This window comes from Carettochelys insculpta, chromosome 2 (assembly GCF_033958435.1).
Source record: "Carettochelys insculpta isolate YL-2023 chromosome 2, ASM3395843v1, whole genome shotgun sequence".
Classification (NCBI taxonomy): domain Eukaryota; kingdom Metazoa; phylum Chordata; order Testudines; family Carettochelyidae; genus Carettochelys; species Carettochelys insculpta.
Window position 1 is genome coordinate 210,131,695 of NC_134138.1, and position 15,881 is coordinate 210,147,575.

General features: G+C 39.3%; 1 protein-coding gene across 1 annotated transcript in view; it reads right to left on the reverse strand.

Moving 5' to 3' along the window:
- RAB5A (RAB5A, member RAS oncogene family) overlaps window positions 1-15,881 on the reverse strand; it is a 33,392-nt gene that overhangs the window by 2,077 nt on the left and 15,434 nt on the right. The window contains exons 3-5 of the mRNA XM_074984489.1: window positions 12,163-12,314; window positions 9,357-9,479; window positions 6,371-6,464 (exon numbers count right to left, since the gene is read on the reverse strand). Of these exons, the coding sequence (XP_074840590.1) occupies window positions 6,371-6,464; window positions 9,357-9,479; window positions 12,163-12,314 (369 nt within the window). The remainder of the gene's footprint in view (window positions 1-6,370; window positions 6,465-9,356; window positions 9,480-12,162; window positions 12,315-15,881) is intronic.

The window sequence follows — 15,881 nt, forward strand, 5'->3', positions numbered from 1 at the left end:
AAAAAACATACAGAAAGTGGTCACAGAATTAGTATGTCCTTTTCCTCGCCTCCCCCCTCATAAACACCTCAATTGTTTATTTATCTAGGGGTTGTGTTTTGTGTTGTACATACAAAAAGTCATCTGCTCTTGTCCTAATCATTCAGCTGTCCCTGAGCGGCACATTCTTTATAGGTCTGATTTAATTAAACCACTAATGGCTCTCTTGCATCCCTGCAGCCCACCTGCCCCCTCCAGCCCTGGACTAAAGTAGAATAAAATTAGAGTCAATCAGAACTTCATGACATGTCTTCATCCTGCCACTTTTCTGATGAAGTGAGGTCAGTTGTTGCTACAAAGGAGTAGAGTGGGAAGGACTCTGACATGGCTGGACAAGGTCCTGGCTGGGATGACTTAGTAGGGATTGATCCTGCTTGAAGCAGGGGGCTGGACTAGATGGCCTCCTGAGGTCCCTTCCAGCCCTATGATTCTGTGACATGGCTACCCCTGGAGTTTGCTGTAGGGAGCCTCGGCCTTAACCATACTGCTTAAAGCATTCTCTGTGGCTGCATCTACCTATGCTGCTGCTTCTGGAAGTGGAAGCAGCATGGTAATAAGCAGCTCAGAAGATGCTAATGAGGCATGGATTTAAATTTCCCGCACCTCATTAACATATGGCTACATGATTCGGAGTCCAGAAGAAGCTTGACTCCAAAAGACACATGCAGACATCTGTGGAAAAGAGGGCTTCCTTCTGGAAGATCCCTGCGGGTCGCGTGCCTGCACATGTATTGTGGAGTCTGGAAGAGCTTCTTCTGGACTCCAAATCATGTGGCCATATGCTCATGAGGTGCGGGTAATTTACATCCATGCCTTATTAGCATCTTCCAACTGCTCATTACCATGCTGCTTCCAGAAGAAGCAGCATGTATACACGCAGCCTGCATGTCCAGACTGAAGCAAGGGCACTATGCTTGAGTAACAGAGAAGCAAAAGACTGAATTTCTCCTAAAGGCTTCAAACATGAAAAGTGGATTGGAAATATGAAATTAAAAAAAAAAAAAAAAAATCTGTGGCCACACAGACGCAGCTCCTTGCACAGTGTCCTCATTTGTGCCTGCATGGCCCCATCAAGATTTTTGGGTTTTCTTTGTAGAGAGTTTTCTTCCCCACCAGCAGGCCTCTCTGGAAACACCCATTTAAATTTGGCAGAGGCAAGCAGCAACAGGTCTAAAAAAGGCCATTCTGTGAATGCCTTCTACTTGCCATATCTCCCTCTTTTCTGTCTGGCCAGTAGTCTTAATTCCTGTTAGTCTGCATTTCCATTTTCTCATTCTTAAAATACTCTCACATGAATTCTCACATGCGATTAAGTTCACCTCCATAAAGGGAGACATTGAGTCTCATGTGCCATGTTAATCTTAACTGCATGTGAACAAGTTGACTTTCATGAGTGAAAGTGTGCACACGAGAGGAAGTGTATGAATTATGCTGACCAAGACACTTCAGTGGTGGAAACTATGGAAAACTGTACACAAATTGCATCAAAGTTTACATACTTCACTACACTACTTGGAAGGGGGTTCTAACAACATGAAAGTACCCCCGTTAAACCCCAAATCACATTTCTAGACCTACTTAAAAGGAACAGCACAAAAATGCCAAGATGAAGCTCTTTGTTTGTATTAAAAGAATGCCCACGAAAAGTTGATTTTGTTGTATATTTTACTACAAACCAAGAGCTACATCTTGGCAGTTTTGCAATACAAAATCCAGGACTCCCTCAAATAGTATATTTATTCCTGATATTACATCACAAGTTTGCATTATGCAAGGATTCACGAAGTAGCACAGTTTTCTTAAAACAAAATATTTCATAATTAAAATATGGTCTATGGGGATATGATTTTTTGGTTAGCTTTTTAGACCTATTGTCGCAATTTTTTCTAGATTATTGCACATCTCAAAGACATGCCTGTATTGCTTTCCACTTCAATAGGTCTCATAGAATACTAGAGCTAGAAGGACCCTTGAGAGATCATGAAGTATAACCCCTTTGCACTCATGGCAGCACCAAGCACCATCAAGAGAGCTATCCTGACAGAAGTTTGTCTTACGTCATCTTAACTATCTCCAATGATGGAGATACCACAAACTTCCCTAGGCAATGTATTCCCATGCTTACTAATGTCCAACCTAAACCTTCCATGCTGCAATTTAAGCCCATTGCTTCTTAGTCTACTCTCAGAGCTTTAAAGAGAATATGTTTTAGAATCATAGAAGAGTAGGACTGGAAGGGACCCCGAGAGGCCATCGAGTCCAGCCCCCTGCCCTCATGGCAGGGCCAAGCACTTTCTAGACCATCCCTGAAAGCCATCTATCTAACCTCGCCTTAAATATCTCCAGTGATGGAGATTCTACCACCTCCCTTGGCAATTCGTTCCAGTGTTTGATCACCCTGACAGTTAGGAACTTTTTCCTAATGTCCAACCTGAACCTCCCCTGCTGCAATTTCAGTCCATTGCCTCTTGTTCTATGCTCAGAGGCAAGGAAGAACAAGTTCCCTCCCTCTGCCTTATGACACCCTTTTACATACCTGAAAACTGCTATCATGTCCCCCCTCAATCTTCTGTTTTCCAAACTAAACAAGCCCAATTCTTTCAGCCTTTCTTCATAGGTCATGTTCTCTAGACCTTTGATCACTCTCGTTGCTCTCCTCTGGACCCTCTCCAATTTCTCCACATCCTTCCTGAACTGCGGTGCCCAGAACTGGACACAATACTCCAGCTGAGGCCTAACCAGCGCAGAGTAGAGCAGGAGAATGACTTCTCGTCTCTTGTTCACAACACACCTGTTAATGCATCCTAGAATCATATTTGCTTTTTTTGCAACAGCACCACACTGTTGACTTATATTTAGCTTGTGGTCCACTAGAACCCCTAGATCCCTTTCTGCTGTACTCATTCCTAGGCAGTCCATTCCCATTCTGTGTGTGTGACACTGATTGTTCCTTCCTCAGTGGAGCACTTTGCATTTGTCCTTATTAAACTTCATCCTGTTTACCTCAGCCCATTTCTCCAGTTTATCCAGATCCTTTTGAATTATGACCCTATCCTCCAAAGAAGTTGCAACCCCTCCCAGCTTGGTATCATCTGCAAACTTAATAAGTGTACTTTCTATGTCAATATCTAAATCGTTAATGAAGATATTGAACAGAACTGGTCCTAAAACAGACCCCTGCAGAACCCCACTAGTTATACTTTTCCAGCAGGATTGAAAACCATTAATAACTACTCTCTGGGTACGGTTATCCAGCCAATTGTTCACCCACCTCATAGTAGCCCCATCTAAGTTGTATTTGCGTAGTTTATTGATAAGTATATTATGTGAGACCGTGTCAAATGCTTTACTGAAGTCTAGGTATACCACATCCACTGCTTCTCCCTTGTCCACAAGACTCGTTATTCTATCAAAGCAAGCTATTAGATTTTCCCTATTCCTTGTAAAACTCTTTTCGATACTTGAAAACCAATGTCCCTTCTCAGTCTTCTCTTTTCCAAACTAAACAAACCCAATTCTTTCAATTGTCTCTCACAAGTCACGTTTATATTTTTCATCATTTTTATGGCTCTTCTCTGTATCTCTCCAATTTCTTCACTCTATGGAGCGCCAATTTCTCCACAACTTTCTTGAAACAGTGTCAAACTGTGACTCATATTTAGCTTATGATCTGTTATGACCTCTCCATCCCTTTCTGCAGTACTCTCTCCTAGAAAAAGGAACTGCAAGTGAAATCAGAACTATTTTTACCTCTTTTCTCATGAGTGATAGTCTTATTTCCATGGATGAAATTCAGAACACTATTTTCATTCTAGAGTTTTGAGCAGTTTTTAAGTATTTCATAAAACAAATAGAGAGGTAGCCGTGTTAGTCTGCATCTTTGAGAACAACAAGAAATCCAGTGGCACCTTATAGACTAACAGATATTTTGGAGCATAAGCTTTCATGAAGCAAGTCTTTGCCCACGAAAGCTTATGTTCCAAAATATCTGTTAGTCTATAATGTGCCACAGGACTTCTTGCTCTTCTCATAAAACAAATATGAAAATTCGCCATCTTTTGGGCATTTCCCCTACCACCCCATGAAAGTTAAGTTTGACCAAAAGACAAGGAGCTGTATACTTCTGAGGCAATCAACTACCAGCATGTTCCCTCGTAAAAGTATATTCTGTTTGTAATCTGTAATTATTTCATTTTAAAGAGACCAGGAAAACAAAATACACTTACTGTCAAAAACCACACTTTTGGGACACTGTCAAGACAATAAAAAAATACTTGTAAAGGTCCAATTTTTTCCATGATACTGTGGAAATTGCAGATCCAAAAATATTAGGCTTCCACAGCAATTCTGATTTTAATTAGCTTGTTTTGCACAGTCCACAATTTTACATACAAATTTTGAGTATCCAATTAGTATTACACTAGTATTTAATTATTATAAAAATTTAACAAGAAGTCCTGTGGCACCTTATAGACTAACAGACTTACTGGAGCATAAGCTTTTGTGGGCAAAGACACACTTCGTCAGATGCATGACTACATGACCACTGGACTTCTTGTTGTTTTTGTGGATACAGACTAACATGGCTACTATCCCTCTGATACTTATAAAATTTAAAGAAAGTCTTAAATGAGTAGACTTAATTTCTGCTATAATTATTTAAGTTAAGACTTTGTCTCCTGAATTTTATATTTTGTCAGTCACTTTCTATAAAGCAATCTCATATAGCTGAAGCAAAATGCCTGACCAAAATTTCAGCATGCATACCATAATAATCAAGTGTTTATACTAGTCCAGCAATTTTTTTATTGAACAGGTGCATTATAGCTTTTCCACATTACATTAATAAAAGGTTCTTTGTTACTCCTCTCCAATTTTCCATCTACAACTCAGCCACAATTATTTGAGCATCATCCCATGATTCAAACAGGGAATTATAGTGGGGCTTTTTGTTATTAATGCCTTAGATTTTAAAAATAATTTCTCTAACAAATAAATATTTCTTAATGCATTTTGTTCAAAATGAAAAGAGGAACTACACTAGACATGTATTTGCATATTTTAGTATTTTCAGGTTGCTATATTTGGGGACATGATCACTAAGCAGGCATATTTAGAGTTTCCATAAAAAGTGTTCCCAAAATTGAAGCATCCTAGACATTTCAAACTCCATTTTTGCAAAAGTAATTGTTCTTCACACTCTTAAAATACTTTTTGCCACAATTACAAGTCATTATTTGTTTCTGGTAAAGCCTAAAAAATTCTAGGCTTTACATAAAAACACAAATCTGGCCCCAAAGACCTTTAACTGTATAGAGTGTACCCGTGTCTTTTTCACTTGCACACCCTTACTGTTTGGAAAGCAGAATTCCACGCCTTTCTTAAAACCAAAAAGTTTTGCGAGTCAAACATTTCCTACTTTTCTACATCACAAGATAAAAGTATTTTGATATATAGTGAAGCTTGCGTTTTTGCTCATTGTGTTAGAAGCTCAACAAAATGCACCACTGACCCTGAACAACTGCACTGACAGCAAGTTCCCATTTGCCAATCAGAAGTCTTGGGTTCAGAAGTGAAGCAAGGATTTTATTCTCTGAGGCTATGGCTACACTATTATTGCTATCTTGGGATAAATTTGTATCCCAAAATAGCAACTCCAGGGCCAAACACCGCACTCAAACTAGCAGTGCTATTTCAAGCATGGTATTCTATTTGCTACCCCTTGTCATGAAAGGGATAGCAAAAACCTCAAAATACCTTATGCAATTTGCACAATGCTGATTCCGTAAATTATTTCAAGTTATGGCTACACTGTAGCCATAAGTCTGAGACAGTATGAGGGAAAATCTTATGCACATGGGATGAGGCCAGAGCCAGATTACTCATCAGCAAGTAAAAAGGATTTCCAAAAAAATGCTAGAGAAGAAGACTGCCACAGTGAGTGGCAATTACAGTAAATTGCTTTAAGATGGCCTCTGATGGTCCAGAAATCCTGATGGTCTGGCATCCCCCGAGATACATGTACCTCAAAATTCGCAGAAGTCAGGGGGCTTAGGTGGTAGGTTGGAGCTGAGGTGTGCAGAGGGTGGTGAGCTGCATCGGGGGGGTTTAAACTAGGGCGTAGGGGTTATGGTGACGTCCAGTAGTCCAGAAAAATCTGGTAATCTGGCACCTGTCTAGTCTCAGACGTGCCAGATTAACAGAATTTTACTGTAACAAGGAGGGAAAAGTTGTGCAGTGTTTCACTCAGAGCCTAAGATAGAATGAATTTCAAAAGAGAACTGCATGCAAACCAGTTGCCTTAAAATGTAGCTTCCATTTAAAAACTTACCGATTGCCATGAATATTTCATTTACGTTCATTGATGTTTTAGCTGATGTCTCCATAAACAATAAACTGTTGTCATCTGCATAAGACTGTGCTTCCTATAAAATACATATAATAAGAATTTCAGTTTAATCATGCAATTTAGAACTTCAATCCCTTGGTTAGTAGTGATAAAGCAAAGCCCATTTAAGCTTCATCAGCCTGACATTCTTGATGTTATACAGCAACAAAAACCTACACAGATCTCCTACAGTAATTTAAAAAAACCATAAGAATTCAAGTCTTAAGAAATTCCTACACTCTTTGGTTGGCCTAAAATAGCCATAAATAAAAGCCTAAATAGATTAAAGAATTAAACTCCTTGATCCGAAACTCTGGTACTGACAGCAAGTGGGCAAAAGGGGGCCTGCAATTAACAATTACCTCAGAAGCTAAATTCCACACCATAAACTGAGTTTCTCCTAGCAGCCCATGTTTGTTGCAATAGCAGACAATTTCTGGAGTTCCAATTAAACTACTTCTGAGGACGGATCAACAAAACAAGTTTATCAGTCAGATAAGAGTTCATTCCTGTAACACACACGACAGGACAACAGCATTCAACAACATTTTTGGTAATCTGAACTCCAAATGTAAGTGCTACCTTTCCTTTATTTTGAAAATCTCTCTTTAGTGTCACCACATATTGCTCCATTATTACACCACCATGCATTGCTCCATTATTACAACTCCCAGTCTCTAAATTGGGAACTCAAATCTCCTCAAATCATGTGTTTTCTTCACAGAATCACAGGGCTGGAAGGGACCTCAGGAGGTCATCTAGTCCAGCCCCCTACTTTAAGCAGGATCAACCCCAACTAAGTCATCCCAGCCAGGACCTTGTCCAGCTGGGACTTAAAAACCTCAAGAGATGGAGAATCCACCACCTCTCTAGGCAACGCATTCCAATGCTTCACCACCTGCCTGGTGAAGTAGTTTTTCCTAATATCTAACCTATACCTCTCCCTCTTCAACTTCAGACCATTACTCCTTGTTCTGCCATCTGACACCACTGAGAACAGTTGCTCACCCTCCTTTTTAGAGCGCCTCTTCAGGAAGAGAAAGGCTGCTATTAAATCACCTCTAAGTCTTCTCTTCTGTAAACTAAACAAGCCCAAATCCCTCAGCCTCTCTTCACAGCTCTTGTGCTCCAAACCCTTAATCATTTTCACACATGGCACTCCCTTTTAACTCAATGCACAAAGACAAACAAGCATACATTTGTGAAGTACAAGTTACTTCGGTCTAAGGCTATGATCTACACTACAATGTATGTTGGCATAATTTACATCAATAGGCTTCTCAGGATTGGTTTATTCATGCCCTACGTTAAACTAATATAAGCACAGGTGTGGACAAAACAGTCAGTGGAAGAGCTTCTTCTGGTGGCACAGCCCTTGTCACTCGCAGGTCGTGGGAGTAGCTGAAGCAATGATTTAACCCCTTTCACTTAAAATGGCTACATTAGAGAGTCTGCAACTGCATCACTGTAAACTCTCTAGGGTAGTTATGCTTTCACTTCCACTGTTGAGCAGCATCATTTGCTAGCCACACTATGCTAGATTAGTTATTACAAAAACAGTATAATTTACTAAGATTACTGAAACAAGTTAGGATTCATAATAGTTAACCCAAGTATTCACATTCTTAGGGTGTGCTGCAAAGGTAGAAACAGAAAGGCAAGACCCCAACAAACGTGTCCATTTTAGCCATATTTTCTGAAGTGCTACTGATTGTTTAAAAGTAAGTTATATTTGGTTCCAAACCTGGAAATTACATTCTGTCCTATGTAGTTCTAAGGATAACATAACATATTCCAAGTATGCATGTAATAAGCACTATTCTCCATATTATTCTTCTACAAAAGTTAATCACTAAAAGTTCTTCTAACAGTTAAACAGGTAATGACGACAAATATCACAAAACCAAGTGAAACAGCAGGGAAGGTAAATGAGTGTTCAATTCTGCCTTTAGAAGACACAGAGAAAGGAGTCAATATTTGAAAATTAAGACATAGAAAAGAAAGTGATGGAACTAAGGTACTAGAATACATAGCAATGTTCTAGACAAGGCAAAACACCTGTAGCCAAAGATGTTAGAGAAAAAAGAAAAGCTTACGATCAAAGATGATACTAAGATTACAGGGTATGCAAATAAAAACATAGAACTTTGAGTTCTACTGGATCATAAGCAAGCCTACAATCATAGTAGGCTACAGGTTAGCTTTGGGGCTTTTTCTGTAATTAGATTTGGATTTTCATAATACCTTTTGTGAAGCAAGCTACCAAAAGCCTCTGGGCACAGGTACTTAGGTTTTGTTTTGTTTTTTAAACAAAAATAGCAAGAACTCAGTCAAAGGGTCAATTAAAACACACACACACACACACACACACACACACACACACCCACCCCTTAACTCACTCAACTAACATTGTTCAAAACAGGCCAAACACTGATCAGATCAGCTGTGTATCATATCTTGAACTACAAACTTGTGAGCTCCAATATGTGAACTCCAAACTTGCCTTCACAGCCACATCTATTTCTAAAATTAACTAACTATGGTTAGTAAAGTCATCCCATTAGGGAAGCATACAAGAAAAGGCAGTTCATCAGAATATAAATTCAATTTACTGATAGATCTGACATAGCTGAAAAAAAAGTAGGCTGTACCTCAAAAGTAAATTTTAGTTAGGTAACCTTCTTTTGCACAGCTGTCATTTCATAACATATTTATACCTCTCCCCACAAAGTCTCATTACAGCACCCTATATATTTTCAGCCATATGATAAAATTCATGTTTGCAATTAATTCTATTACATGTAAAATCCTATAATGAAGGAATAATCATCAGAAGATAGCATGATACCTTCTGAGAAGGCTTTGTATTACACACTAGCATTCCAATGAAACACAATATTTCTCGTGAATGAAAATATGTATGACATACCTGGAAATCCACAGCTCTTTTATTAGCTAGATCAGCTTTGTTTCCTGCTAAAGCTATTACAATATTAGGACTTGCTTGCCGCTGAAGTTCTTTGACCCAATTTTTTGCTCTTGCAAAGGACTCCTGTTAATGATTGGAGAAAAAAAAGTCAGTTCTAGTCTCCTTTTATCCCTATTACTCAAACTTATCTTATCTGTTCTTTCAGCAAGAGACTTATCTGTGTATTCGTTCTCCAAAGCTATATTCCAGCTCACTGCCTGGACCTTTTTAGTGAAACCATAAAACCTAAGAGCTCCTTTTGTCAATTATGTTAAATGGATTAAAAAGTGACAAGAATAACTCCCGTGGGCAGAGTGAGAACAGAACAAGCAATGGAAGAGAGAGAGTGTGAAAATTTTAAATTGTTCTTTTCCCTAAAGTGCCAAGTTGCTCACAAATACTGCTGAAAGGATTCACAATTGTAGGCCAAGTCCTCAAATCCTCACCCATTTTTAGTACCTGGAATTAATCTGGGGGGCGGGGGGGAGGGAGAGGAAAATTACACTGATGATAATGTGCAGTTTGCCTAAATTTGCCCAGTGTACTGGGGGGTGGGCCTGAGTCAGGACATCAAGGTTAGGCCTTATTCTATTCCCCAACTTTCCAGATGTTGATTGTATAAATAAACACAGACATTAAATTCATATGTGTGGGAGCACGAGCACCTGGTGGCCGGGCCTCACTCGCAAGGCAGAATGACCATACACTCCATCTTGGAATGCTATCATACAGCGGCGGGAAGGTCTGAAGTCAGGCCAGGAGAAAGAAATCAGAAAGTTGACAAGTAGTTGGAGAGTCCCCAAAGAGAACATCCTGACAAGCAGATAGTAAGCCCCCAAAGAGAACAGCTGGGGCTAGTAGCTGGAAGTCCCCCCAAAGAGAACATCTTGGTTGTACAACATCAGAGGGTCCCAGGGGAGGTTCAGAAAAAGACCAAGGACAGAGGAAATCTTGTAACATGTTCTAACAGGCCGGGAGGATAGAAAGCCCAAATTAGGTAACAAACGCTTTAATTGGCCAGGTATCGAACCCCCAAGTAAGAAACAGTATAAAAGGTGATTTAACAGGAATAAGGGGGTGGGCTCCTGGACACAAGGCAGAGGCTAGCAACTTCCAGTCCAGACAGCAGACCCCGGCCTGATCACCCGGACGTCACCACCACGAAAGGTCCCAACCAAGCCGTATCTCTGACTTAAAGGGCCGCTGTAACGTAGTTATTGGTGAGATGTGGGAGCATTGGATGTTATTGGTAAGTCACATGTAATTATATGTAGTTATATGTAACCTAGTATTTAGCTTATGCCAAATAAATAACTATATATATATATATATATATATATATATATATATATATATATATATATATATATATATATAAAAAACAAGGGTTAAGTAATTGTAGTTACAAATAAATTAATAAATCACTATTGGTAAATACCACTAGCTGGTCTAGCTGGGTCTGTATAGAGAATTATTGGGACTTAAAACAGCCACAGGGCATTGTGGTGTTCACAATCGGAGTGTTATTGTTCCTGGTACTCATAATACTGTGGAAACCTAGGTTTTTAAAGTGAATACACTAAATCACATATTGCTGCTACACTATATCAGGCTGCTATAAAGGTGGGGTGGTTGATCCCGGGCCACCCGACTCCCCCCGCTGTATCACACCCCACGCGCACCCACGGGACCCGGAGTAGGTCGGCACATCGTCAATATGTTCTAATGCACTCTATTGGAAAGCCAAGCCAAAACTATTAGGTCAACAGTGTCTAAAAAAATGGCCATTGGAAATAGGATATGCAGAAAAACCCAAATAGCTAGCTTTTATTTTATTTTATTTTTTTTTTAAGTTAGTACTCTTGGGGAATTTTTAAACTCTTCTTTATTAGCTTCTTTTGGGAACTAGTAGTTTTCACAGTGAAAAGATAAGTTGCATAAAATCTTGAAAAACCTCTTTTAAAGGGCTTTTAAGCTAATGAAATTGATTAGGAGCCACATTCCAATAGTAAAAGCCAAATCAAAGTGAAATGTGTTGCCTATTGATTTATTTCTTGGGTGATAGGAAGTACTTGCTTATGACACACTGCTGTATTGTGGATTTGTTATATTAGTGTTTATAATATAGCCCAACCTATTGTGATAGGATATACTTAGAGTTATTTTTACCATAGGTAAAAGCATTCTGAAGGACCTGAAAGATGATGACGAAAAGAAATTAGAAAAAATATTCTTTGATTTCTCTGTCATTGGTGTAGCTCATGCGGGGGGAACTACAAAGCACATTTTGCATCAAGGAACTGTTATGGTCACACAGCTACAAATATTATTTGTATGCACTCTGTATCTAAGAAGGGTGTTTGCAGAGTATTATGAAGCCTCACTCCTCTTCTTTAAAAGATAAAAGCAGTTTGGAGAACTAAGCCTGCCAAGTCCTCTCCTCAGACTGGTTTTTTAAAAAAACCACCACATTTGCCTAGTTGTATGAAAGTGTCAAACAGAAGTAACTGACGTACAATTTATAGAACAGTAAAGACACTAAGTGCTGTCAAATGCACAATAAAAAAAAGTGCTTTTTGCTACCTTTTCAGATTGATGTTTTCGGTTAATAATAATAATAATAATAATAATAGAAAATAAAATATTAAGTTACCTGCTCAAATTCACGTAAATCAGTGGAACAATCAGGAAAAGGAATAAACCTTTGAACTCTCTTGCTCATTCCTTTAACCCACAGATGCCCCCCTTCTCTCTGCATTGTACATACCTCATTTGTAATGTCGTATACAACTATAGCTGCTTGTGCTCCTCTGTAGTACATTGGTGCTAAACTGTGGTATCGCTCTTGACCAGCTGTATCCCAGATTTCAAACTTTACTGTTGTGTCATCAAGACACACAGTCTGGGTTAGAAAAGCAGCTACAAAAAGAGATAAAGACGATGAAACTAACGGATCTTTACCTATGTTTTATGCACTTTTATATTAAAGTATGTACACACAGCTATACATCTGAATTTCCCTTAGCAGAGTGCATCAACAGTTGGTAAAATACAATAGATTTGGAAAGGGATATTAGGAGCAGCCTCATACTGCTCCAGCTGCCTCCCTTTGTGGTAATTAAGACATGAAAGGACAATTGGTACGGGAAGAAAATCCCACATGTAAACTTTAGTTTGGTAATACTGAAATGGAGTTGCCACAAATCAATCAGCACTAAGTCTTCTAATGTGTCAGAATCAAACACTTTTAAAGGCATGAAAGACCAACATGATATATTCTATCATACTGTATGCCATTAGTTCAGCCCAAAATACAGTTTTGTATTATTCTTTACATTGCAATATACAGCTGTATCTGATTCTGAAAACTGCATATGATACAATGTGGCTTAGTCCAGACATCTGGAACTAGAAATAAAAAAACCTCTTAAATCTTCTCTTGTAAGAAGGGCATTAGACAGATTTTTCACATTAAAAAAAAGACTTCACACTTCTGAGCTGTAATAGCATCACTTGTTTACATGCTGAGGAAGAGCTGCACCAATTTCAACTGCAGTTGAAGGTACTGGTATATCAAAAAGCAAGTTTGTCATACCCCGAAAGGCTGTAAAGCGGATGTAAACTTCAAGTTTAAAATAATCTTCAAAGGGTCACTAACTTCAAAATTACATTTTCTTGATTAGATTAGAATGTTAAATTCTTAATTCTAGGCATGAAAGAGGTGCCAAGAGAGAACCCCACTTCAACACCAGGAACTGGCAAAGAATTAGTTTACAAGGCCAAGGATTTCTCAGAAGGTTCAGACACGGAAGCCTCCCCATATCAGATTAAGACTGGTATCTAGCTTTTCTGTTTTTTAAACCTTTTTATTTTGTATTGTATTCAATTAATCTTTTGGCCTTTACTTTGGCTTTATCACGTTTGGAAATCTCTCAAAATATCAGGACACATCAGCATGATAGACTTAACATTGCATAAAGCACATTCTGAGGCTCCCAATACAGTCTTTTCCATTACACACCTCTCCCACCCCATGAACAGAAAAAAAAAATGCCATAATTCCAAAAACATAGCTAAAACTATGAACGGTTTAAGCACAATGTTCGGGGGTAAAACAGTCAGTTCATAACTAAACCTTGAGTACCTAGTTATCTTAACATGGCATGGGCTTCCTCTGCTCCCTTCCAAAACATTTTGCCTAGCAGCATATTTTGGGGGTGGTAAAATGCAAAAGAAAGGAAAGTACATCAACAACAGTATGAGGCCTCAAAGAGCTGACATGACAAACTCATCTCGATAGCTCCTCTACACCCCAGGACACATTGTACACCGAAAGCATGGGTTCCCAGCAATATACTGAATCTTTAGACTGTCATGTGTAGAGTCCTATATAAGAGCCTTTGCTTAACCTTCCCAGAACAAGACACTATCTACCTCACAGAAAGCAAGAAGTGAAGTTGGCGGAAGTTGTCATCTTTTGGTATAGTTTTCTTCAGAAATGTATCCCAGCTAAACAATTCATATGTCAATGCTCAATGAATTAGGGGCTGCATTTGGGAAGCTGGCAGAGCAAGCACTTTTCTTCCTTTACCATATAATTGTCTTGTTGCAGGGGTGAGAATGGTTACAGGGCCCATTAAGGGTCTATCTATACTGCACTAAAAACGCACAACACCAAGCCTGAGTCCATGCCAACTTACTTTGGTTTGTGGTACTATGTGAATGCAGAGCAGACATCTAGAGTCAGGCTAGTACTCTGGTTCTAAGACCATCCCTGTTGTGAAGGCTCAGAGCCCAAATGTCTAACACTGCAATTTTACAGCCCTATAGCCCAAGCCTGCTGACTGGACAGCCCAAGCCATGCTTCAGGTCTTCTACTAAAGTATCAAGGAATCCTAAGCCATTGTGAAAATGCCAGCAAGCTTCTTGCATCTTCTATGGCCAGGCAAAAGAAATCTGCCTCAAATGCCACAGTTAAGACAACTCAGTTTATCTGTAAAAAGAATGATAATCTCAAGATACTGCCTCCTAACTCACAGGCCTTGCTGCCGTAGACAGGAGAGAAAGGTTTAAGGCTGATTTTGAATTAAGTCTCCTACATAACAGCACCACTCTTTCTGCATTTTCCATCTAACAGCATTTTATTTTACAAGCACAGTATGTCACAGTGCACATAAGCTCCCCTTTTGCTTAAGGACCTTTCTGTACTTAAAAAGAAAACTTAACAGTTACAGGCTATTTTCTGCAAAGAAAAACATGTTTTTGAATCCTGACACTTACATCTAGTAACATCCTAGCTAAACTACGTAAAGTTTGTATTTTTCCTCCTTTACTTCATACCATCAAGAAGCATATGTTTATATCCAGTATTTAGTATCTCAATTTGCCCTTTGGTAACTTCTCATTCATAATAGCAATGCTGTCTTCAAGTGTTCTTCACTCATTAGGTGCGTAAAACTGAAACCCAGCAGGGTAAATGTGAAAGTGGAACAAGATTCAGAGAGCACTGAATTCTAAACATATAACAGGATGGGGATTAGAGAAGGGGGTGTGTGTACATGAAGTAGAATTTGTTTCTGTGTAACTGTCCTTGGGACATTTTGTTACAAACACCAAAAAGCAAACAACTAAGTTAATTGTTTAATATGCAAAGTCTTTCACATCAGCAATTCTAGATGCATCCAGTGCCAGAAATACACATCAGTGAAAACATACCAGACTGCTGGAACAGAAAAACAACTCACCCACTTATGTCAGAGTACTAATGAGATAAGAAATAAGAATTTTCAGATCCACAGAACCTACTCTAACTTAACACAAAGCAATAACCTAATATAAAAAGATTTAATTTGGAATTTTCTACCTCTTTCAACTCAGTCTTTAAATTTAGAAAAAGATTCCCTTTTAATGGCTGTGTCTATACTAGCCCCAAACTTTGAAATGGCCACGCAAATGGCCATTTCGAAGTTTACTAATGAAGCGCTGAAATGCATATTCAGCGCTTCAGTAGCATGCGGGCGGCCGCGGCGCTTCGAAATTGACGCGGCTTGCCGCCACACAGCTCATCCCGACGGGGCTCCTTTTCGAAAGGACCCCGCCTACTTCCAAGTCCCCTTATTCCCATGAGTTGATGGGAATAAGGGGACTTGGAAGTAGGCGGGGTCCTTTCAAAAAGGAGCCCCATTGGGATGAGCAGCGCGGCGGCGAGCCGCGTCAATTTTGAAGCGCCACGGCGGCCCGCATGCTAATGAAGCGCTGAATATGCATTTCAGCGCTTCATTAGTAAACTTCGAAATGGCCATTTGCGTGGCCATTTCAAAGTTTGGGGCTAGTGTAGACGTAGCCAATGTGCATGTTAAACCCAATGTGTTCACAGAAGTATTAAATTGCAGATGAGATTCACACAAGGGAGCAGGAGGGACAGGGCATACTACAGAAATATGACAGACCTGAGGGCACAGCATATATTCCTCTATGTGCAAAGAA